The sequence below is a fragment of the Xyrauchen texanus genome, chromosome 34 (assembly GCF_025860055.1).
Source record: "Xyrauchen texanus isolate HMW12.3.18 chromosome 34, RBS_HiC_50CHRs, whole genome shotgun sequence".
Lineage (NCBI taxonomy): Eukaryota > Metazoa > Chordata > Actinopteri > Cypriniformes > Catostomidae > Xyrauchen > Xyrauchen texanus.
In genome coordinates this window covers 6,410,939-6,436,720 of record NC_068309.1, presented here as the reverse complement: position 1 = coordinate 6,436,720, position 25,782 = coordinate 6,410,939, and the positions used below count along the sequence as shown (strand labels likewise).

At 37.5% G+C, this 25,782-nt stretch overlaps 2 protein-coding genes across 2 annotated transcripts; both read right to left on the bottom strand.

Moving 5' to 3' along the window:
• Positions 1-910: 910 nt before the first annotated feature.
• On the bottom strand, positions 911-8,121 carry cdk9 (cyclin-dependent kinase 9 (CDC2-related kinase)). Its single transcript, XM_052104105.1, has 8 exons — positions 8,051-8,121; positions 7,228-7,341; positions 6,468-6,549; positions 4,449-4,539; positions 3,979-4,145; positions 2,415-2,586; positions 2,167-2,315; positions 911-1,894 (listed from the first exon to the last, which is right to left on the bottom strand). Exons 1-8 carry the CDS (start codon positions 8,089-8,091, stop codon positions 1,529-1,531), a joined length of 1,182 nt encoding a protein of 393 aa, XP_051960065.1. The 5' UTR covers positions 8,092-8,121; the 3' UTR covers positions 911-1,528.
• A 223-nt stretch (positions 8,122-8,344) lies between these two features.
• Positions 8,345-24,785, bottom strand: fpgs (folylpolyglutamate synthase). Its single transcript, XM_052104093.1, has 15 exons — positions 24,398-24,785; positions 19,096-19,224; positions 17,762-17,815; positions 17,583-17,647; positions 16,987-17,101; positions 15,734-15,811; positions 15,420-15,481; positions 14,301-14,403; positions 14,137-14,214; positions 12,725-12,869; positions 12,561-12,641; positions 11,145-11,295; positions 10,828-10,903; positions 10,682-10,748; positions 8,345-9,937 (listed from the first exon to the last, which is right to left on the bottom strand). The coding sequence occupies exons 1-15, from the start codon at positions 24,524-24,526 to the stop codon at positions 9,561-9,563; spliced, it is 1,710 nt and encodes a 569-aa protein (XP_051960053.1). The 5' UTR covers positions 24,527-24,785; the 3' UTR covers positions 8,345-9,560.
• Positions 24,786-25,782: the final 997 nt, after the last annotated feature.

The window sequence follows — 25,782 nt, the reverse complement described above, 5'->3', positions numbered from 1 at the left end:
GCTAGTCACTTATAGTGGGGATGGGGCTCCATTCCGTTGTTAATTTCTGGTTACTGACCACACTCACAAAGCAATTGACCATACAGCCCAAAACTACTAAATTTGCTGTAATGACTCATTTTGGGAGTGTAGTAATTCCACGAAATGCTTATTGCATTTCCATAGTAATAATAACATTAGAAATAAGGAAGAAGGGCCACAACCTGAATACTGTAATTGTTATGATATTATTGTAATTGTAATTAATCGACTGTTCATTAGTAGTTACTCAATAGTTATTTCTCCTGAAGCCGAATTAGTAGATAATTAAAAGTAGTTCATCAGGAGGCGTGACTGAATTCAATAGTTATTGATTAGCTAATTGTTACTTAACACAACTATAAAATGCTATAACATACTGATTAGTTTACACATCTTCCTTAGTAGTTAATAGTAGTGACTTAAGTGTTAATGAAGAATTACCTATTAGTTCTGCAGTAATTCCTTATTAGTTATGCATTAAGTAAGATACAGTATTCTAAAGTGTTACCAGGTTTCTTACCAGATGTAGTCTTGTTGCTGTTTCTCCCAAAGACATACTGCGCTGTGATCAGCACCATGTTGTTTTGTCACATGACTCGGTACTTCAAAAATGTAACCCTTTACTAACAGCCCAGAGTCTTTTGAACTGAGATCAGTCTGATTAAATTCAGTTATGCATAGTCTATAGCTAACCCAAAACATAATGTCCACTAACGTGGACCCGGGGTGTTAGGAGGTTAATATGTCTTTTTCATTATTTTGTTTATGACCTGAATGCGTAGAGTAGGTGCACTGGTAGGAGCACTACACGACGGATTGTTGAAGTCCGGAGTCCAGAAGGGGGTTGGGCCCAATCCAAAAGGAATAGGAGAATAGTTAAGTTGGGAAATGTGGGTTTTATTAGTGTATTATACTTACAAGTAACTTATACGCCATAAATCCAACCCAACACTAACACATGAGCTTCCAAAATAAAATCATCATTTAAAAAATTTAAATTAACAATAACATCTAACCAGGGGTTTAAATAACTCTAGACATAAAGTAACCTAGATTTCACCTAAAGTATTTTCAAACAAAAATCATCTTTTCAGAATACTGACATCCAATAATAGACTAATTGTGCATGAAAACAGTCCAAGAACACACAGACATCAGCCTTTACCTTTCAGTCAAAAGCATTTTAACTTTTCTTTTCGCTCCTACAATTAACTGACAGCACACCAATGCAATCAGTGTTAAGGTTGTTCCTGGATCAGCTCAGTCAGCAGCATTAAGCAATTCATGTAAGTTCAACTGGGCTGGACTGATCCACAATCAGTATTATTTTGTAACCAAGGAAGAGCTTGTCTGAATGACTACTCAGCGGATGTTCAACGCAACACTGTTTAGGAACTCAAGAAATGCATAGAAATGTCATATATGTTGTTCCACCTATTCACCCAATCAGACGTCTCTCTCTTCTTTTTAACCAATCCCAGCCTGTACAAGCCAGTCACCAATTTGATCAAAACACTCTGTCAAACTCTGATTGGCTGGTGGTGGCAGGGTTTCTGTTCTGATTGGCTGGCTGTTGAGGCATGTGACCTCTTCTGCGCGGAGGGGCCAGGTATTCGAACATGGAGGTGTTGTGCGTGGAGAGCATGATTTTGAGGTCAGAGGGCATGGGGTCAGACCAGAAGAAGTCATGGTTGAGCGCGTCATCGCTGTCTATTCTCTGAGCCGGATCCAGAACCAGCAGTTTGTCTATGAGGTCCAGAGCGTACGGATCTTTCACATAAGCCTTCAGTCTGTCCTTCACCTTACGCTTCTGCCCTTTAGGAAGCTCCATCTTCTGATAGAGTTCATACTTCTTGTCCACTTCAGGCCAAACCTGAAACACATCAACAGACATGGAGGTTTGTGATGAGGAGGAGGATGTGGCCGGGCCGTGATGGTGCACGGCCAGCGCTGAATCAGCTGATCAGCGGGAGAGTGATATAAAGGGGAGCCGGGAACTTCGGTTTGAGAGAGAGAGACGCACACGGCCATGCTGCATATATAGTGATATGTTGCTTAATTTTATAGACAGCCAATAATCTTCACAAATATACTGTTTTTATATATATTGCACAACACTAGTGACTGTGCGTGTGTGTGCGTTACCTCTGGTGTAATAGAGCCACACAGCTGGCTGATGAGTGTGAGCTGGTGTTGTTCTGTGTTGCCCTGCATGATGGGGCTTCTGGTCCACATCTCTGCCATGATACACCCTCCACCCCACAGATCTATAGGAGGCCCGTAGTCTCGCTCTCCTAAAACACACACATACAGTGAGAAATATACTTGTAGTTCTTGAGAAACCAGTAAATGTATCCTGCAGACTGTGCATGTAGATGTTTCTCTTGATTTACCCAGCAGTAATTCAGGTGGCCTGTACCACAGTGTGACGACCCGGTTTGTGTAGCGGTTCCCCTGACTGTTCTTGGCCAAACTGAACGCTCTAGCCAACCCAAAATCAGCCAGCTTCAGAACTCCATCTCTGGTGATCAAAACATTAGCTGCCTTCATGTCTCTGTGGAGGATCTAACAGAGAGAGACATTCAGCCTTTAAGCCTCATAGTAACAGACACACAACAAAACAAATGGCATTTTCTCTTTTAATAATTCAATTAAGAAGTCACATTTGGGGGCCTGGGTATCTCAGCGAGTAAAGACACTGACTACCACAGCTGGAGTCGCATGTTCGAATCCAGGGCGTGCTGAGTGACTTAAGCCATGTCTCCTAAGCAACCAAATTGGCCCGGTTGCTAGGGAGGGTAGAGTCACATCTGGGGGTAACCTCTTTGTGGTCACTATAATGCGCTTCTCACTCTCGGTGGGGTGCGTGGTAAATTGTGCATGGATCTGAGAATAGCGTGAAGCCTCCACACACGCTATGTTTCCACGGTAATGCGCTCAAGCCACGTGATAAGATGCAGAGTTTGACGTTTTCAGATGTGGAGACAACTGAGATTCGTCCTCCGCCACCCCGATTGAGGCAAGCCACTACGCCACCACGAGGACTCAAGAGCGCATTGGGAATTCCAAATTGGGGAGAAAATACAAATAAATAAATTATAGGTAGACCGATATATCAGTTTTACCTATTAATCGGTGTCCATTGTTTGTTTTTTGAACTTTTTATTTTTTTCATCATTGACAATATTCATCCATATATTTATCCTCCCTTCAAATGAATATTTTGTTATTTTAATGAGATAATGTGATGAGGAGGGTGGGGTCGGGCCGTGACTACATACGCCCAGCCCCCAACTGGGCTAATCAACTGAGGAGAGGGATAAATGTGGCGGTCCGGGACAGCCACATAGAGCTGCCATGTGTGTGTTTTTATTGCACGTCTTTTTGTTTAAGTTCTTATTAAATATTATTTTGACTGTTCAGATGGTTCCCGCCTCCTTACCCAACCCATGGAAATGTACCATGTCAACACATATTGTGTCACTTCATAGCTTGTGAATAATAATATATCTTATTGCTCATTAAACCTCATCTTGTAAAGTATCTATATACAAAAACCCTTTTTCTGCTGAATATACAGTATAGGCTATAAAAAGATTAATTTGATTAATACTTAAATATAGAGCATTTTAACAGAGCCAAGTCTCTGTCATTTCAAAATAAATGTCACCGGTGCTTGTTTATAGTTAAATGTCCTGCATTATGCACCAAATCTTTATATATAATTGGGATTTTTGTTGAACAGTAAACTACATCTGGAATTTTTGTTATTTTGGCTTCTATGTCTGTGCCTGTCACGATTATGACATTTGGCTGATGATTAATTGTCTCTTTTAGGGCTTTCACAATTAATTGTCATATTTGTTAAGCTGCATGTGTGCTTTATACTCCATAATAAGTCACTTTTACATATTTAACTTATACTATTAAAATAGTATAAATCAAATAATAAAATACCTTGTTTCTGTGTATGTAGTAAAGTCCATTTAGCAGCATCTGCATCACCTTCTTAATCTGAGCCAGAGTGAATTTAACATTAACGTTGCTCAGCAGCCCGGCCAGGTCATGCTCACAGAAATCAAACACTAGATAGATGCTGCCCTTATAACGGTTAAACTGGGTGGCTGAGAGAGAGAGAGAGAGAGAGAGAGAGAGAGAGAGAGAGAGAGAGAAAAGTTGAAGTTTAAAGAATTGGATATTCTTTGATATATGCTTTAGAAGACTAAGAAAGATGAACTTTATGAGGGAAATTATGGTGCAATAGCAGTAAAACAGTCAACACTGTACATACACAGGACTACAGGACTAACAGGAACTCTAGAAATGTAGGCACAAAGACACTAAACTAAAGCTGTTTGCATTTTATCTTTAACAGGACATATATCCTGGTAAAGAAGTGCAGTAAACACAGAATTTGAATGCCACACCTTTTGTCCTGCAGATCTCAATGAGATTCACTACATTTTCATGTTTGAGCAGCTGTAAGATCTTGATCTCCCGTAGCGCTGTGATGGGGAACTGAGAAGAAGAAGAGCATAAACACAGTAAACACTCTGAAATGAGACACAAAACACAGTCACATGACAGCAGAGGGGGAATTTCACTTCTTTTGCCCACCAGTCAATGTCTGTGATAGACTTGCCACGATATCATAATTTTCACCGGTGCAATGTTCACATTCAAACCGACTAACACCGGTATTACCGCTGGTTGGATGCTAAGTGGTACTATGGGGTAATTTTTGTTACGCAATAGCCTACACAATAACGCAAGGCAGCTTGATTCCAAACTTTAAACTTAATTGTTTGGTTTTTTTTACTAAAACTTCAAATGAAAGTATGAAGTGCAATTAAAATGTGTGTGTTGTTAAACTTTTTGAAAGATGACTTTACAACAATTGTGAAGGGCAACATCTCTTTGGCAACAATCCTACTTCATCTGTGCATTCTCTTTATCATGGGCTACCAGTCGGGTATTTCATTGTATTTGCCTAGACTTGTTGTGGGTTGTTTTGGGTTTAAAGTTGGTGTTTTATTACCTTTCATCCCAGGATCGCAATATCCAATTTAATAGATGTATTTTAAAAACTTAAACCAAAGATATTTCTGAATTAAAATTGCACTTAAAACTAAATGAAAAAGCAATTAAAATGACAACGTGGTACGAAAAATATAAATAAAAAAAATATATATATAACCACCTTTTTACCACATTTACCATCATGCAAGTATCCTATGACAACAGGCGGAAAATGTATAATCAAAATTAAGATCTAAAAACAATTATAAATGTAAACATAATAATTACAATGATGATAATAATCACTGAAATATAACTCATGGTTGGAGGTGAATGTGTTTTTGTATTATTTTATGATTTAATCACACATGTTTAGGCTGTAAATAAAGTACCCCTGCAGAGTTGTGCTTATAACAAACTACTGTGAAATTCTGGCAAAAAACAATTCAGAAGACTGAAACAAAGAAAGAGAACCTTTTACACACGTGTGTTCAACTAAGACTGCACGCCTTCGAACAAACACGTGCATGGATGGCTTATCTGTCATCTATTCTTACAAATATAATAAAGTGTTTCTGTGAGTCTAACAGCATTTATTGTGCCATTCTGAATCCTAGACGTCTTACAGCAGGGGTGTTAAACTCAGTTCCTGGAGAGCCACAGCCCTGCAGAGTTTAGTCCCAGCCCTGCTCCAAAATGCCTCCTTTTAATCTTCAAGCTATCCTCAAGACCTTGATTAGCTGCTTCAGCTGTGTTTAATTATGGCTGGAGCTAAACTCTGCTGGACTGTGGCCCTCCAGGAACCGAGTTTGACACCCCAGTCTTACAGTTACCCACCATGCACATTACATTCTCTACCTGCAATTAAACGTCTTCTGTCAGTGTACGCACTTTGCTGCCTGTGTAATTTGATACGCTGGTAAAGAACATCTGGCTTTCAATGTGCCTTCAATAGGGAACTGTTCTTTATATAAGGCTATTCTAGTCGTTTGTATTGATATGGGAAGTTCCATTCATAGTGTTTCCCCCTTTTACCTGGTATAAAATTCCACACTGGTGTTGTCCCTTGTACCGAGTAAAACCGGTAACATCATGGCAACCCTCATGTGTGATGAAAGCAGATTCTTACCAGCCCTTCAAAATGTGTAGCAATCATTTTATTTTCAACTTTAAAATATGTAAATATAAAATATTATATAAATATTTTTTGTGTAATTTTCCCTTCACATTTGAGTCACCAAATTTCACCAAAAAAGTGAAAAGGTGGGCTTGTGTTGGAAGTGAACACATGTGGCCACTCCGAAAACATACCAGCTTTTGGCTGGTGGACATTGTTAAAATATGTGAGATTTGCGTTTTAACCAAAGGTATAAAACTGTATATAATGAATAGACATTCTGCTCAAAGTTAGTGTTGCATGTTCTCACCCCTTCCTTCTCGTTCTCCATTAGTACTTTCTTCAGAGCAACCATCTTCCCCGTCTGTCTGTGTTTGGCTTTGAACACTTCCCTACAAAACAAACAGATCAGAGAATTACTAAACCTTAGTTACGCAAGCAAATAAATCTCTTTAATAAAGACAACATACTTATGGTACATCACTAATATAATAATTGTATTTATATGACACTGTTAGTCAATATATCAGCAATGTATTCATGCCTAGTAAACCATATTAACAATAAAATTATAATTGTATTATCATAGTTTTCGTTATTACTATTGTTTAACCACAAACATCAAGGTTAAAATGTGGCTACCGACCTAAAACCATGATAAATGTATTGCGAGGTAATGCAAAACTATTTCAGAGATCCTGTCCACCGTAATGTTTCCTTTCCAAAACTATAGTGACTTTAAGATGCAAACAAAACTGACTGGTTTGTAGTTTTCAACCCATTTGTAACTGATGCTTCTGAATCATTCTAGCAATTTGACAAAACCTCTTCTATGTTAGCCAGTATAGACAATTTTTCCTTAGTGACCAGTTTAAATCAGAAGAATTTGCAACAATGCTTTAAACATCACTGAAATCCACGTTTAATTTCCAAGGCATAAATCTTTTACAATATCTTTGTATCCTTGTGTGTGACAAAGATGACTCTTTATTTACCAGCTTTCATAAGTCATACACAAAGAAACAAAGCAATAAGGTGACTATTTATTAACAAAAGCATCAAATACTCACCCAAAGGTGCCCTGGCCGATCTTTGCCAGCTTCTCATATTTAGAGAATTCATCGCAGAAGGGAAACTCGACCCCATCATAGTATTTAGACATGATGGCAGTCTCTCTTTCCGACCTACAAACACAAACACTTGTTTTTATATCATTGTGGGGACTCTCCATAGACTTCCATGCATTTTATGGATTTTATACAGATCTAACGATCATTTCTATCCCCTAATCCTGACACTCACAGAAGCCTTTTTTATATTTTTACATTAAATTGTTTAGTATGTTTAATAAGCCATTTCCCTCATGGGGACTGCTGGCTGGGCCCCACAATGAAGGTGATCTCTGGTTTTACAATCCTTGTGGGGTTATTTGTTCTCCAGAATGTAGTATAAACATAGTACAGACAGAGACACACACACACTTACATACACAGACAAATAAACAAACACACCTAAACACTTACACACACAAACAAACTTACAAACACACACACAGACACGTTTGATTTTATAAATGCTGGGAACCTCGCATGGATTATAATGTTTTTAAATTAAGCTAATTATGATTAATATATGCTTATATACATATTTTTATTTGAATTAAGACATTTGTCCTTTTATGAATCTGTTTTCATTGTGTCATTGCAGATATTTTGTTTCCAAAGACAGCAAAGCGTGACACTCACAAATATTTGCTTTACAGCAGCGTTAAACGTAAATAAACACATTTTGAGAGGTACAAAAAGATGCTTAACATGTTAAAGATACACACACGTGTTGTATTAAAACTTAAAATTACTCAAACGTGGTAGAAAATAGCTAAAATATTCATACTTATCCGCGCCACCGGAGCTTCCGGTTTTGTCTCGCTGCATCTTTGCTGTTCATCTGCGGTCCGCCGGACGGATTCAACCACGCCAAGAAACACTCTAGCGCCACCTGCCGGATAGCGGTCACCTACAGTCCACGATGAACAACATCTTCAATATCACTAATGGAACGTTTAGATTCTTTTCAATGTTTTCTAATCAGCTGAACTAGGAACAAAGCTTTTAATTTTCAAAAATGAATGCAAAATGATTAAACATGGAAAGAATCACAACACACAAAAATTCATCAAAGCTTTTCTCTATTTATTCAGTTTTCAGCTAGCAAGTACTGTACTTTAAAAATATTTTTAATTGAAACCTATGGTACTTCAAGACAAAGATTGGGAGCATCTTTATTTACTAATATCAGCATTATTGGCAACATTTATTTACAAACATATCCCAAATACAACGATATTTTAAAATCAGCTTAAGACAAAAATATTTAAACTAAACACTCCTATCTCAACAACAGTACATTTAAATACAAATAAAAATAAAATTATTACTCTAACGTCAATTTAAAAGTTTTTTAATCCTTTAATACATATTCATGTATGTACACAGCCTTTGACACATTTTTATTCACTATGAACAGATGTAGGCACCTTTGTGTTGACACCTCATATATGCAAATGCTTACACATTAATATTACATAATTACATTTGTTCATTTAATTTATGGCACCATTCTTTGAGTGCAATAAAACAAGTCTAACACTTACACACAGATGGATAGAAATGCTGTCATTCTAAAGTATTCCAAGCATTTTCAAAGATTGGATTAAATAAATAGTTCATCAAAAAACAAAAATGTTAGTTTTCATCATTTACTGGCCTTAATGTCAATCAAAACCTATATTTTCTTGCTTCAATGACACACAAAATGAGATCTTAGGCACATTGTCCAAGCTTCAGTTTTTAATACAAAGAAATTGGAAGATTTCAGGTTTCATTAAGACAAAAAAGCACAATATAACCCAATTACAAGTCACATGGACTACTTTTACAGTGCTCACACTGTAACTCAGACATTCTGCCCTCTTTTGTGTTTCACAGAAGTACGAATTTAATACCCTAATCAGAGTGATATAAGGGGAGCTAAATAATGCCAGAATATTCATTATTGTGTGAACTACAATTTAAGAAATGTCAAAACTGTAGTGAACTACAAAAGCAGCACAAAAATGAACAAAATACACTTAAAGAACTTCCAAAAATCAATGCATGGCAAACAAAGTAAACATGAACAGCTCACGTAGAGTTGGACTAATGTGTTCTGAATAGTAGACACTCAAGACACGGGTCACTGAACTGCTCCAAAGGCTCTTTAAGTCGGTTCTAGAATGCATGTTTTCTAGAACAAGTTGGCATGACAGCAATCGTGATTTGTTGAAGTTTTTAGGATTCATCTCAAAAACAGTGTAATGTAATAGAGTTGAAGGGGTTTAGGCACTAGGTGGCGCTGAGATCCATTAAGTATTTAAAGCAGGTTCCAAGTGTTTTAAAGCTCCTCCCACCAGGTGTAGGCTACCTGTGATGAGGACGTGTATGTTCATGGCCTCTCGTAGTGGTGCGGCTTTTGCGCTTATGCTAGGTTTAACAGGAATGACGCATTTGTTAGGGTCTGACAGAACGGAGTCTCTTCCCTGACTGATCCACCGTAGAGCGCTAAGGATGCAGGGAAACACGAGGGTATCGCTGTGCCTTTCCGCCACCAGGGGCAGACCGCCCCCGATCAGAAGCTCCGCTGACGGCTTTTCTTCCTGGCCATTCAGAATGCGCCAGCTTTGCTGGTTGTCCAGGCAACGGGTGAGCATGTTCTCCACAGAAACATTAAAGTTTTGCTGATCTGAGGGACACAATATCACTGCATTTTTTTCCGCATTAGCACAAAAATAAATCTTAAGTCAGAGGTAAAGGGCTAGTTAGCTGCTTTACTTTCTGCTGTTTACATAATGCTAACTTATAAGGCAGAATCCAAACTGAAATTCAACCTCGTAAGTGACTGATTTGAACGCTTTACATGGGCATCAACTCTGTTCATGGTCAATTAGAAAAAACATACTCAAAGAACTCTGTAAGTCAGGGGTTGTCACTTGGAAAAGTTAAAAAAAAATGTATAAACTAAATTGACAAGGCAGCATAATTTTATCGCCAAAGTTTATTTGCAGTAGCCTAGCATGTGTCTTATTTGCAGTAGCCTTTGTCCAATAGCGTGTCTCGGATGCCTACAAGTATTGCACGCCTGGGTTAATGTTTTCAAATTGTTATCCAATCAAATGCTCTAAAGAATGAGCATGTCCCTTCCCCTAATGCCACCTGCATAATAAACTGAAGGCAATCGGTTATTTAAAAACAACAATTATCAAACACTTCGATATTTTCCTTCCAAAGTTTCAAAAGGAAATTCATTAAAAAAGACAGACAGACACTGCACTTGTCAAGCCATTTCATGTGGTCTTTATGGTTCTGAATAAATAAAATATCTACTTTCATCTGTTGTCATCTTTCTTTTTGATTCACTATAATGTAAATGGCTCATTTCATCTTCTGTCTCTGGATTATACAGGACTACAGGTCTCATATCTCTTACCTGCATTACAGTTTGCTATGGCCTCTGTGATGTTCGGACAGAACACAGCAAAGTCGAAATGACAGGGCTGAAACGGAGCAAACAAAAATGAGTCCATCCGGGTCAATGTAACGGTCAAGTGATTAAAGCATGAATTGGTAATTTACCGCAAGCAGTTTGAGCATGGCGGCACAGTCTCTCTCTCCTGTAGCGTTGAATAACAGGACCCTGACCACTGCACCCCTACAAACACACAGTAAATGAACCTTTAGCACATTTAGCAACAATCTGACAACACAAATGCTTAATATTCCACTATATATTACTGTAGGTATCTGTAGCCTCAAGATCTGAATTTGAAATCTTCCAGTCTTGGAGCCACAATCATAAAATGTTGATTATTAAACAGATAAAAGCACAACCTCTTGTACCGAATTGCTTAAATGTAGCGCACACCCAAATAAAAAGGCAGCAGCCTTCTCACCCTGCATTTCTCTCGTGTTGCATCGCGATCTCGTTAAACCATCGGGCACAGGCATGCATGCTGCGGGTGGTGTGAGCGCCATCCAGGAAATACGTCACAGGACCATGTTTGAGTGTCTGATTGCGTCCAGGCCATTCTGTCTCTGCAAGACCTGTTGAGATGTCAAAAATATTGACTCCAATTTAGCAAGATTAATTAAAACCTGTGGGCTGTTTCTATACCGTAGGTAGTGTTCCTATAGCTCAATGGGTGCAAGTAGTGGTTGACGGATATATTGCAGAGGAAAATAAATCGGATGGTTTTCAGACTTTTTTTTAATTATCGGCATCGGCCGATTAATTTTCCTGTTTGGCCGATTTTTGTCTTGAGGGCGTCGAAAATCGCCTGCTTGCATGTCAAACTACTGGAGACATGTAAACGACCAGTCCCGGTTCGTTTTGTTGTTACATGCCATCGTGTTACTAATAGACCGATGTGCAACAGTATCATTTAAAGTGTCTGTATATCAGAGCCGTAGCAGACACGTTTGAGATTATAAAGTGCTAAATCGGTTTCATTCTCCCTCTCTCTCCTCAACAGTTCCCTGTAACTTTTAACGGTCTTGTCCAATGATAAAAAGCAAATATCAATAAAACCAATATCATATATATGGTCTACAAATGTGTGCATATCTCTTTAAAACAGATATAATAAACCAACCTCACACAACTTCAACAGATCCAGCATCCTGTGGATCGCTCCTAAATCTACCCGTGAAGCACATATTCTAACAGTCTCTCCTCAGCAGTTGTCACCTTTAACTGTATTTCTAATGATAAAAGGCAAATATCAATAAAACTTGTATTATATACCGTTTGAAAATATGCAGATACCTCATTTAAACAGATGTAATTCACGAATCTCATGAAAATCTAGCGTTCATATACAATCGTCCTCTGAAGCGTGTATTCTATAAGCCAGAATCAAAACTTCAGGATCAAATGTTCCAAAAGTGTACGGATATTTCCTTCTTTCTTTTATATTAACAATTTCAACATATGCAAATAAATTAAAAAATGTGATGACTAAACAGAAAAAACTTTTTTTTTTTTTTTTGTGAAATTTAGTAAATATAGAGCTAAATAAGAGTTGTTTTTTTTGCAATTTTATGTTTGTTATTTACTATATTAAATTGTGTGATATATCGTCCACCCTGCTCTCTGGATATCGGCCATTAAAAGACCCATATCGTAAGTTATCACTAATTGTAAGTTCATCTACAAATCCATCTAATAACTGTACTGTACATCACTCTGAATATCAGCTTTTCCATGATTTGGGAGGGCACAGTAATGGCTTGATAAGGATATATGACCACGGGAACTCTGAACAGCTAGATGACACATTCATTTGTGTTTAGAGCGCGTGTTCACAGACCTTTAATCATTGCAGGGCTTGGCTGGAACGCTTGAGCTGGACTCGCGCCACTGAACTCTACTGTAGATGATAATTCAGGACCTGAGTGAGCAAAATCAACAAACAGTTAAAAAGACAAACATAAACACAGATACAGGAACTAATTAACAAACAGAATCACACACCTGTGAGGAAGTGTCTCTGCAGCCAGGTGTGTGAGAGCTGTAGAGCGAGAGAAGCATTACTGCGCTGATGATGACCAGCTAAACCCAACCGAAGTGATCCCTCGCTCTCATACTCATCCAGATCAGGACACACTGATAATGAACACTGAGACAGACCAAGAGAGAGAGAACAGATGAACCACCTGTATTTGGAATTGTGTATTTTCTAGGAATGTCATAAAATATTGATACATCGATTATTGATCAATATCGATGTTTTTGAGGCATCGATATATATTAACATTAGCCAATATGCTTTCCAATTCACACGCATGATAATATACAGTAAGTCTCTTTTGACCACTTGTGTTGAGTTATCAAGTGGAGGGTCTCTGATTTCAAGACTGCATGCTTCAATCATTGTCAGTGTGTTACCTCATGATAATAAAGCACAAATCGTATAAGAACAAAAAGAAAGTTTCTGCCATTCATGCATTTAATCTAAGCGCAAACATGACGTAAAGAGCAGAAATCTGAGATATTTTAAAGGAGTACTTGTGTAAACTGACCTACAGATGTGTGTACTTCTCATCCGTGCCACTTTATGTTGATATCAGGCACACAGAAAGGTAGGTGACCTTGTGCATGTAAGCATGTATGCACTTTTCAAATTTCCCAATTGGACGGTTTAGGCTGCACGGAACCAGCAAAGTTAAAAAAAATCTTGTTTTAATCCAGCAGTTGATTGACGGAGAACTTTCACCCTATAACTCCTTAGTTTCAAGACACTTGCTTGGGGAGTCAAAAAATATATTATATATATCCACAGTCATGTGTATACCATTATAATGGATAGAGTGGTGGTGGCATAGTGGTCTAAAGCACATAACTGGTAATCTGGTAATCAGAAGGTTGCTGGTTCGAACCCCACAGTCACCACCATTGTGTCCTTGAGCAAGGCACTTAACTCCAGGTTGCTCCGGGGGGATTGTCCCTGTAATAAGGGCTCTGTAAGTCGCTTTGGATAAAAGCGTCTGCCAAATGCATAAATGTAAATAATGGATGCTACACACCTCTGAATGCAATAGTATCTATGAAACGAAAACAAGTATGACGGATAAAAATAGACCATTAATGAAATATTTGTCAAGTGTAACCTCTGGTTATGATGTAAAATCTGATCTGATCAACTCGATAGCGCATTCACAAACACGCATGCCATTACAGCTCCATCTAGTGATGTGTCGGTGTATGATAATGAACACATGTGGTTCTTTACAGTAGATTTAGGGGATCAGTGTAGAAGCAAATGGCCCATTTATGTCTGAAAACACTGCCAATAGATGTCAATAATCATCATAAATTCTCTGATTATCAAGGTGTGAAAAAAGCATTGATCCCAAGCCTAGTATTTTGAATGTGTTGTATCTCACCCCGATTTCTTCTGCTCGTTCTTGAAGCACCTTCACTGATCCATCAGGCTGTTTCACTGTAAACGCAGGAACCCCAGGCTGCAAGAAACACATGCTAGCAAGTTTAAGATAATCAAATACCTTTCATGCACGCTGTTGTAACATCTTTAAACACACAAACTCACCTTAAAAATGCCTCCTTTCTGCCAGGCAATTTTGTCAATGGTATCTCCTAGTAAACTGGTGTGATCGATGCCCAAAGAAGAGATACCGCACACCCAGGGTCTCCTTTAAAAAACATAAGAAAAATTGTAAGAATTTGTTTTTATAACAATTGCTTAATGTACATATCAACTAGGGCTGAAGCAATTAGTTGACATAAAATCAACAAAGTCGACAAGAAAAAAAAAACATTCTGTAGTTTAACACCCCCACTGGGAGGGTATCTTAGCCCAGTGTACACTTCAACAAAATACGTTTTTAATTAGACTTTTTAACATAACATTTTTAGGTCACTGTGTCAAGTTCACATCTTGAGATCCCTTAGTTCGGATTTGCGCTCCAAGTGTTTTGAACGCAAGAACGCAACGCATGTTTGTGTTGTTCTGCCTACTGAAGTGTTTTCTTCATTGCATAAACTGAGCATTGCCTATACAGCTGAAATTTCATTTACTGCCCTCTGGAGTAAACAGGTGGTACTACATCTTGCATTTATCAGGAATCTTTCTTATTATGGTCCGGGGGCATTGCAATTAATTGCGTACATTTTTTTAACGCATTATGTTTTATATAAATACTCAGTCAAGATTTAGAGCAGAATACACAACAGTTACAAACACTAAAATACACTGAAGGGGTTAAAATATGGTGAGACTTCAAAATGAAAAAATAAATATGAGACTATTACAGAAATGTTCCATTACAAGAGAAAATACTACAAAATAAAATCTCCCAACTTTGCTTTAAGTTCATGTCTATTGACTGTCTGTTACTGGAATAAGACAATATACAATCTTGTGTTTAGATGGCATTATCAATAAGGACCAATGATTAGTTCCTGTGGACAGTCCGGTTCATGATTTTGTAAATGAGGAACACTGGTCGAACCCCGTGAAGAATGCTGATTGGTTGAGTTGTGAGGAATGTGTCATGCTTGATTGAATTATGTAGTCACATGAATGAAGGCCACGTTAGCACAAGCTAACAGAACACAAAGAAAGAATTAGATGCGCTACACTGTAGCAGACGGGAGGGAGACTTTCCCTAGCAAAAACATATCTTAAGTTGAAGCAACACTTCTCTACCTGATGATATTGGTACAGTCGTATGCTCCACCAATCCCAACCTCAATGACAGCCAAATCAACCTGCACAGACAAACAAAGAGCTCTTTCATGCTCTTTGAAACTAACTGCTTAGTTTAATCCATATTGTTGGTGACTGTCAGTAATAAAACTCTCATTGCACATAACAGTGTGTATTACTATCAAATGCTCGAGCTGTGATCACAAAAATATATGCTTAAGGTTCCAGATAAGATTAGTGACCTTACAAATATTCAATGCAATTGGTCTAAATAGTAACACATACACAAATCATGCAGACCATATTTGACTCACCTTTTCCTGCAGGAATACATGGAAGGCCAAGATTGTGAGAAAGCGAAAATAAGCAGGCATGCTGCCACCATGAGTATCCTGAAAGGGTTAAACACAACCACTATAATACAATTATTACAATCCTTCAATATTATGCATTTCATTTATATAGGATTCATGATGTGCAAAAAACACATTTTGAGTACAAGGGGCAGAACAAATAGCACAGTTTCCTACCTCACATGAATTAAATGATCTGGTGATTGAGCAATTACACAACCAGAAGCCTCAAGTTTAGACTTAACACAATCAACATCAGGCTGCGTTGTAACGCAATTAGACAGAATGCATGCAAACCAAAAGCAACAGCCAGCAGGAAAGAGTGGCAGAAGGAAACACCCTCTCTTCATAGGAATTATTGCATTATTGCTCAAATATAAAACACAGAGAAACTGACTGGACCATTATTTAAATCCACAGTTGTGATACCATTTTCAAACCTGAACATTTCTTGTACCAAATAACAGTTATAATTTAGTTTTCTACCCTCTCTATGACCCTAGGAATTAAATGGGGGTGGGTAAAAGTATAGATGTTCTGATGATCTTCATTTGAACAATCTTGATGTTGATTCTTAAATCCCAAGATCAATATTTTACTCTATGCGTAACCCTTCACTGCAACGAGAGGAAATCACATGCATTAGCAACCAAATTCTGAGTAAATTCTAGAGACTGTTGTGCATGAAAGTCCCAGGAGATCAGCAGTTGCAGAAATACTCAAACCAGCCCATCTGGCAGAAACTAACAATTTAATTAGCAAACAATTATATTTTTACAATGTACCTAATTAGATGGTCCCCTGTATATTTAACAGCATTAGCTGGGAGATCATTACTTTCATATGTTAGCAAAATGGACATAATAACTAAAATATTCCCATATGAATCGATATTGAATCAAATCTAAATTGAACCGAGAGCTTGTGAATTGGAATCAATTTGGGAAATCTGAATCAATACCCAAGCGCTCATATTAAACAAATTTTTTTTGCTATCATATCTTTAAGACTTCTATAACATAATGAGCTCTGTTAAGATTGGCTAACTAGGATTCAAACTGTTGTTCATCAAAGTCACTGAAAACTACATGGGTATTTACACTGAATTGGTAATCATGGTCATATGTTAATAAGCTCATGGCTGTGACATCATCACCGTGGCGATTTCTGGATGACCTGTTTTTGTAAGTTATAGATCAATTTGCCAGGCTCACCTTAGTTTCCTCCAGCCGTCCGTACACCTGCCAGAAATATTTTGTAAAGAGCTCTTTGCCTATTGGCTGACCATTGATCCTGATTCGCTCTCTCACTTGCACCAAATGAGGTGAGCTACAATCAAGGACAAAGAATACAAGCAATCCACATTATATAAAAAAAAAACACAAAAGATAACAGACTAAAGATAAAGACACTGTACTACAGTGTTTGTTTGAGCCGTATAAACTCTTATCTTACTGTAATCAATGGTAAATGATTCCGAATGTAAAATCATTAAACTTGATCTAAAAGTTCAACTAGTTAAAACTCAGTACAGATTTATTACATCATGGACATAGCTTTACTGACGCAACACACAGCTTTACTCTGTTTTGAAGGGGCAGTCCAGGTAAAGTTCAACATGAACTTGTTTTCCAACACATACATGTGTGTGCAAGACAAATAGCAGTTACACAATAATTACACTGATCTCAAAAACACTGGCACTCACACACACACACACACACACACACACACACACACAAACTCACAAAAGAAAACCAAATCACTTTCATCTCCAAAGACTGTAAACTTCACTGGAAAGTTAAAATACCTGTAGAATCCCGTACGGAAGCCATAATTTCTCAGAATCTTCTCTGTAAATGCACATGCTGACCCCTGAAGACAAAAAACAAAAGAACACACAACATTGAATTCAGTTCTGGGTTGTTTGTCTTTTTTGTGTGTTAATGAGTGTATATAACCATACACATATTTCTTTAGCGTGTTTACCTTTCCTTTTGTTCCAGTTACATGAATGATATTAAGATGATCAAGTTCTTCTACCTGAGCACAGAAAGAACAAATAATTTCATGATTATTCTATGGAATATTTACCACTCAGATTCATTAGTAAAGGTTTGTTTAATCTGGATTCAGCTGGACCACAAAAATCAGTGAGCAAGAAACACACAAGACAGAGCAGGAAATGTCGCAGACAGGCCAAGTTGAAGACCCTGTTGTTGGCACAATGCGAAGCAGTAAATTTGTTTCCGATTGCCAAGAAACAAGCTAAATCAATATTGAATTCATGTGATGTGATGAAGGACCCCGGTGTCCTAGCCAAATTCCCCCATTGGCCCCTATCTATCATGGCCTCCTAATAATCTCCATCCCTGAATTGGCTACATCACTCTACCATCTCCTCTCCACCAATAGCTGTTGTGTGGTGGGCGTTCTGGCGCACTATGGCTGCCGTCGCATCATCCAGGTGGATGCTGCACACTGGTGGTGGTTGAGGAGATTCCCCCTATAGTGTGTAAAGCGCTTTGAGTTTGAGAAAAGCGCTATATAAATGTAAGTTGTTGTTGTAGTTGTTATGTGTTGTTACAGGTGTGTGTGTTTGTGTATGTATTGTCCATTTGTAACGGCTGCAATTTTTTTTGTCTGTTTAAATAAAAAGTGTGAATTCACAAATATTCCATTGGCTTGTTTGAACATTCCATCAATGAAAGTCTATGGGATTTTCCCCCCATTTTTGACTTAAATTTATTTATTTTTTTAATTTGAATTCACAAACATTCCGTTGGCTTGTTTACTCAGTCAATGAACGTTTATGGGATTTCGCCCCATTTTTGACTGTTTGAAAAAAGTTTGAATTCACAAACATGGCTCGTTTGAACATTGCGTCAATGGTAATTATTCCCATTTTGAACACCCGCTCTGGGAAAACTAATTCCAATCAGTTAGAAAAGACATAGCACACAAAGGCAGAACAGTCTGAAGGTCTGTTACATTTTTGGTGGATGTAGCTTAAAAGCTCTAGGAGTTTAAATTGATAGTTTTGGAAAAACCCTAAACCAAGTGTGTAGAACAAGAGTATGTTGACATTGTCAAGCCAACATAATGACTTATCAAATTAGATTAAGTGCTTTTCAGTGATTTAAGCATTTAATTCACTGAATTATACAATAACAGCATTGCCACATGGTTCTTTAATATCCAAACCATTTAATTAATTGATTTGATATCATAGTTGCAGTGATATAAAATTACTCATAATGTGATACAAGTCATTTTAACATACCACCCCTAATCATGAGTGACAGGTCTAGTATTCTGCATACCTTGAGGCCTGCTCGCTGTAGAAAGCCTATCATGTCCTGCAACTGACGTTGTGGATGTCCTCTCTCTCTCTTCACCTGCTCCAGAGTGGTGGCGTTGGTCTGCAGGGTGTTGAGGGTGCACACCGCATCCTGAAAGACACCATTCACCATCACACTACAGCTGAACCTCGAACATTAAAATCTCACCATCTCACACTCCAGTCTACAGAACATGATAGCGGCTCAAGAGCTTCTACAAACTTCATTTCATAGTCATGTTCAGTTCCATTCCAGCTCTGTGGCTTGCAATTCAAGTACTGAACTGATAAAAATCTAAGCAATAGCAGATCATATTCTCTGAATAGCCAAATGTCAATTTAGAGCTCTGGACAATGCTCCATGCCACACAGCCAGGTCAATCAATGTGTGAATGGAGGAGCACCAAAATCAAGACCCTGTCATGGCCAGCCCAATCTCCAGACCTGAACCCCATTGAAAACGTCTGAAATGCGATCAAGAGGAAGATAGATGGCCAAAAGCCATCAAACAAACCCGAGAATTAAAACTAAATGACTTCCTCCAGGGAATCTGCAGGTTCAAAGGGATGAAATTTAAGACACTTTAAGGCTAAATAAAAGACAAATGTAAGACTTTTGAAATAATAATAAAAAAGAATAATTCATTAACTGGTATTTTTTAAATATATATTTTATTTTGCATTCGTGTTAATGATTTAAAACAACTTTAAAACTCTATAATTAATGAATTAAGAAGGCATGTAGCCTATAGAGAGCATGATTACATGTTTGTTATTAACTCATTTCATTATAGTAATTGTATTGCTAATAATATGTTTTTATTTATGATGGTTTTGTGTAATACTTTCGTTTAATTGTCTAATCTAGCAACAGTCAGTGGACGTTCTGAAACCACTTTCTACACATGTCCTGACACTTCTGTAAACAAGAGGAGTGGTCTGTAGACCTTATTCACAGCAGCGCCATGTTTGATTTTTAATGGGAATGAAAACCAGGCTGTGAGGGATAACTTAAGTCTCTTCAATGGCATGCACAGTATAAATATGTAAAAAGCTCCTAGATCCCATGTTTTGTACACAGAACGATCCAGAAACACTTTAAACTGTAGTACACATCATTGAAGAGACTGTACGTCGTCGTCTTTCTCGTCAAAAATTAAAGATGGCGCTGGTGTGAATAAGGTCTAGCATATGCTGAATAACATATATTTATTTCATGGCAGATGCCTTTAAGAAATACTTTAACCGATAGTTAAAGGGCAGTTAATTTAAAAATTAAATTTCTGTCATCACAGCTCACCCTTGAGTCTGAATTAGTTTTTATCTGCCACGGAGCAACAAATTAGACGTTAAGCAAAACGTTTAGTATCGGTCACCATTCACTGTCACTGCATCGTTTTATCGTTCAATGTAAGTGAATGGTGACTGAAACTCCCTAATATCTCCTTTTGATATCCACTGAAATAAGAAAGTCATACAGAATTGCAACAGCATGAACGTAAGTGATGACAATTAAAATTGTAGAGTGAAATATATGCAATAAAAACTCATCAGTTACCATAAAAATGGCCGTTTAAAGTTGGCATGATGTATTGAAAATTTTAACAGATTAAATTATGAAATAGAAGGAGAGGGAGAGATGCGGTGCTGCTGCTTTCCCTCTTATTGGTCTGAATAACTGGCAGCATCATGCAGGCTGTCAGTGTCCTCTTTGGTCCGGGTATCGTTCGTTCATTTGTTTTTGCTTTCATATATAAAAACGAAAAAACGAGAAAACAACTCCTTTTTTCGTTTTTTTTGAAAAACGAAAAAACTAAATTATGACTTGATTTTTGGTTTTCCGTTCTTGCACGGAAATCAGAAAAACGACTTGATATTCGATTTTCCCCTGTGGGTGGGGCTAAATCTGATTGGCAGGATATGCATTCATTGTTTTTCAAATTAAGAGTTTTCCAAACACTGTATTTGTTAGCCTGTAAAATTAATAGTCTATATGCATGCTATTTGTCACCCAATTATTTGGCTGCACTGACTGAAAAAATCTATTGAAATAGCCTAAATGTAAACATGTTCACGCATTGAAGTTGTCACGGTGGTTATCAGACAAAAGGCTGAATGGAGAGAAGGCCCTTCTTATAGTTTATATTGCATTCCATCGCAATATAGGTTACTTTTGCCGTCCCTATACTCCTGCTCACTACAGTTTTGAGGATGCCTTTCAAGACAGTCATTGGCAAACACCTACAGTAGTCAACCAAAATGCCTATTATCGCAAGAGAAAAATAAACCAGTCGCATTTCAAGTCATTCATGAAATGATCGCCAGGTGGCGTAAATGGATATTGTGCAAAACAGCAGCAATTGCCGCATTTTGAAATGTAAGTGGGGTTAATGTCAATTAACAGTAAAGATGAAATACTACAACTATGGTAAACAGAATAAAACATTTTTAGCCCAGAAAAATAGAAAAAATAGAGACAAGAACAATATATAGCCTATATATTTCATATTGTAGGCCTATCTTGACGCCGGTTGGCGACATAAGCCTATTCCCGGGCCGGGAGCAGCGATAACAAAAAAAATCAAATAAACAAACAAAAATAAATTAGGTGCAATTAAGCTGATATTTTTTACTATTCTATTGAGGAATGAAACGAATGAAGAGCTTCTCGCTCATGTGAGCTGAACACACACTGGAGAAACGAACGTTTGGGCATTTCTCAGTGAGTACACTCATGGCCGAGTGGTAGAACTTACGTTACGATCATGACACGGGTTCAAATCCCGAGCAAACACAGCAATTTTTATATTAGCCTATTAATGCATTTAATACCATATTATTAATGCAGAGATTTGTCTAGTTCTAAAACCGTTACAGCATATAGTTTTTTGCTCATATAATAAAATTACCATATACTTCCATTTTACACTAAGGAACAAATATTATCCAACAGAATGACTTTACATTTGTATAATAATTTCAAAAGCAGTTCTATATTAAAAAAGCTACTTCACCAATAGACTATATCAAATATATAAAAATAAGTAACAACTGTTACACTTTTGAATCATGAATTAATAATCTCATAGGCCTACAAATATCCACATTTGTCATTTGAAATGTAGGGTAGCTTTCACTAAGATGTAAATGAAATTATATTTCAATATGCATGGAAACACTTACAGAAATTTTAGCTTGTTACATGCATTTATTTTGATTAAGTAAATCGTTGAAACATCAGATAATCAATAAAACATGAACAATTTTTAGGCAAATCTTTATGGCCACTTCTATCAGGCCACTGTTCTGTGAAGTGCTGTTCCACACTGGCTCTGTCCTCTACTGATGTGATGGGATTACTGCCAAACATGGACAACCTGGTCAGAGTTGACCCAACTTCTTGATGATACATATCTGCTGCAACAGAGGCATTTGGCAGAAACACTTCATCAATCTTTTTTTAGACAATAATCGCACAACCTATTCGATATTCTATAATTAAATCAACAAATCGAATATTCGAAAATCGTGACTCATCCCTACTGCTTTATTAATGTATTCAGTGTAAAACCCGGACACCCCCACACAAATGTGGCTTTTTGTTAATGACTGTCCTACTACAGGATTTAACACAGAGTAACAGCTCACTACCAGTTACAAAAGACACTGTAACAGTCTGTCACATGCAATTCTAGTTGCATTTTTCATCAATTAATTTCTTAAATTATCCATTGACTATGTTCTGGCCAGCCATCTAGTGTCAAAAATATTTTTTGGCCCGATGCCAACCTTACTTGTCGACCCCTGGAATAAAGGAATCAACTCCCTCATTAGAGACTTGCCGCCACCTAATGGCGGTGTTAGTTTCATATAGTTAAAAAGTAGACGTTTCATTTTTTTTCCAATAATTTCATATTTCTACATACAATTTTTTACATTTAAAACATTAATCTCTTAACATAATTTATGCAATTATAATTTGCTGTGTATGTGTAAATCCACATGACACAGGCTAAACAGCCTGGGTCAATCTCAATCCAAAATCTCAATCCAAAAATGTATTATATTGATACCGACTTCCTTTTATTTGGTCATAGTAACCATACACCAAACACAGTGTCTTTGCATTCTGATTGAATTTGTTGACTAAATTTAAGAATCTGACATAAGAGGACAGATGACAATCCTGCATTATATTGTATTATAATGACGATGTAATATAGCACTAAACTTTGACTATAGCCTGCATGTGGCATATTACTAGGAACCTCAAAGCATATTTATGTGTATGTGCATACAGGCCATAAATAACAAATAGACATTATAGAAAATATATTATTCATAAGAATTTAAGTTCATAAAAACATCTAAAACAAAGAATAAATGTAGTATTTAAATTTGTATAATGACAACTGTCAGTGCGTGAACAGGCTTTTAGGCTTGAATTTAGGCTATTTCAATAGATTTTTTCAGTCAGTGAAGCCAAATAATTGGGTGACAAATAGCATGCATATAGACTATTAATTTTACAGGCTAACAAATACAGTGTTTGGAAAACTCTTAATTTGAAAAACAATGAATGCATATCCTGCCAATCAGGTTTAGCCCCACCCACAGGGGAAAATCGGAATATCAAGTCGTTTTTCTGATTTCCGTGCAAGAACGGGAAAACCAAAAATCAAGTCATAATTTAGTTTTTTCGTTTTTCAAAAAAAACGAAAAAACGAAAAAAGGAGTTGTTTTCTCGTTTTTTCGTTTTTATATATGAAAGCAAAAACAAATGAACGAACGATACCCGGACCCTCTTTGCTCCGCGATGTTGTAATTGCGTGAAAAAAGCGACGCGTGGCGTAAGAACAGTGTCAATTGCGTTGGAAGCCCTAGATCCAGAGAGAGATGGAGATGAGAGATTTAACAGGTGTAACTCTGCAGCTGAGTAGCTCTTTTTAAGGACCCGCGGCTCACATATGTGTTACAGATGCCTGCACACTGAGCACGTGGCATGAATGAAAGTATGCAGAATCGCTTTACCTTACCACGCGCACATTAAGCGTAAAAGTTTTGCCGCGTTTTATAACGGCTGATGTAACAACCGCTGAAAAAGAATCAGCCGATTTTAAACCATAACGGTCACTCGCTCCAGTATTTACAGTTTGATCCAAATGAATTAAAATCCAGGTCAAAGTCCAAAACAGCTTTCAAACTGTCATTTAATGGCGAATAATTTCCAAACAGCACAAATACGAACAGCAGGCAACATATTCTACTTAAATAATTCCTGCTAACCTGATAGTCCATTCTTCGGAACAGTGGTGCAGCTTTGGTGCTGGAAAACCTCACTGACAATTCGGCAATATTGTTCCACTGTCGGTGGCGCGCCGCGATTTCGGTACACGTGCGGTAGAGGCGTATCATGGTGACTCGCTGAATGCAGGAAGTCCGCACCAAATTTGGGGAGTTTTCCTGTCAAACTGGAGCTCTGAAGTCATGCCACTCCTCCATCTAGCCCTCCATACATATTTCGCTACTGTTTGTTATTACTAATGCTAGTGACAAAAAATCAGTGCATTCGATTAAATAACGAAAAGCATATCGCGTAGGGCAGATTCATGTCAAAAGTCAAGATTTATCTGGTGTGCCACGCAATGTGCTGAAGCGCCTCTCACGTGTCAGCTGTCTTCAGTAGCTAGCAGGCTCATCATACTGCGCATGCGCAACATACATCGCCACCTACTGGACACGTCTAAATAGACAGCACTCATAGAGGAGCTGAATGCAATTCCTGTAGTGTTACATGTTGCCCACTAAATGTCACTAGTTGACCGTGGATTTAGCTGAAGTGTACCAAGTGTATTACTGTTTTTTTGGACGTGGTATCATGGTAATGCTTTTTTTATTCCACAAGTGCCATGGTAATACTATGGCAATCTTTGAAGTATCATCAAAGTCTTCATAGCAAGTCAGTCCACTGTCTGTCATGTTTGGAACGCTCTCGGGAGTCAATTTCCAGTCATGCCAGTGCAGCTCCTATCTACTTGAATGAAGAAAGACTAAAATCTCAAAAACTTCTGAAAAAGATTACGATCAAAGAGCATATATCAAATCAGCAATACAATCTGACAATAGCGATATTATATATTATTATTCTTGATCTCATATTACGCTAAAATACGCGATTTTCCCGGATTTTATGGCTAATGCGCATGCGCGTTCTAGAGTTGATTGACACGCTATGTCTGTATCTAAAAGGTGATTGGCTCTTTTAACTGTAAGGCGGGACTTTCTATTTCCGTTGACCGTTGTGCGTTCAGAACAGAGATGTGGTGGACTTCTGCTAAATAATCTTTGGTATAATAGAATACCCTGTAAATGCCACAGTATATGAAAATTGTAGACATTCAGTATGGAATTGGGCGAATGGCGCAACTTGTAACGTTTTTAAACTACAACGAATATTTCTGACAGTCAAACTGACCGCTGCAAATTATTTTTTAGCCGTTTACACTGATTAGCGCTGTCACACACAGACGTAATAATTAATGGCGCCATTTTCAAAGATTTCTTTCAGGATAATTGGGATATTTTCAGCTTGTCATTTAATATTTTCAAAAATAGCATACAGCATCTTTAAAATCATGGCTACAAAACCGCTATTGAACATTGCAACTGAT

What these genes read in the sequence shown, in the direction of transcription:
- cdk9 (XM_052104105.1), bottom strand. Translation starts at nt 8,091, where the DNA reads ATGCAGCGAGACAAAACCGGAAGCTCCGGTGGCGCGGATAA. An exon ending in TGGAGAACGAGAAGGAAGGG is followed by an intron (nt 4,540 to 6,467) that starts GTGAGAACATGC and finishes TCTTCTTCTCAG; the next exon opens with TTCCCCATCACAGCGCTACG. An exon ending in GTGGCTCTATTACACCAGAG is followed by an intron (nt 1,895 to 2,166) that starts GTAACGCACACA and finishes GATGTGTTTCAG; the next exon opens with GTTTGGCCTGAAGTGGACAA.
- fpgs (XM_052104093.1), bottom strand. Translation starts at nt 24,526, where the DNA reads ATGATACGCCTCTACCGCACGTGTACCGAAATCGCGGCGCGCCACCGA. An exon ending in GACTGTACCAATATCATCAG is followed by an intron (nt 14,404 to 15,419) that starts GTAGAGAAGTGT and finishes TGTTTTTTAAAG; the next exon opens with GAGACCCTGGGTGTGCGGTA. An exon ending in GCAGAGACACTTCCTCACAG is followed by an intron (nt 12,642 to 12,724) that starts GTGTGTGATTCT and finishes TTGCTCACTCAG; the next exon opens with GTCCTGAATTATCATCTACA.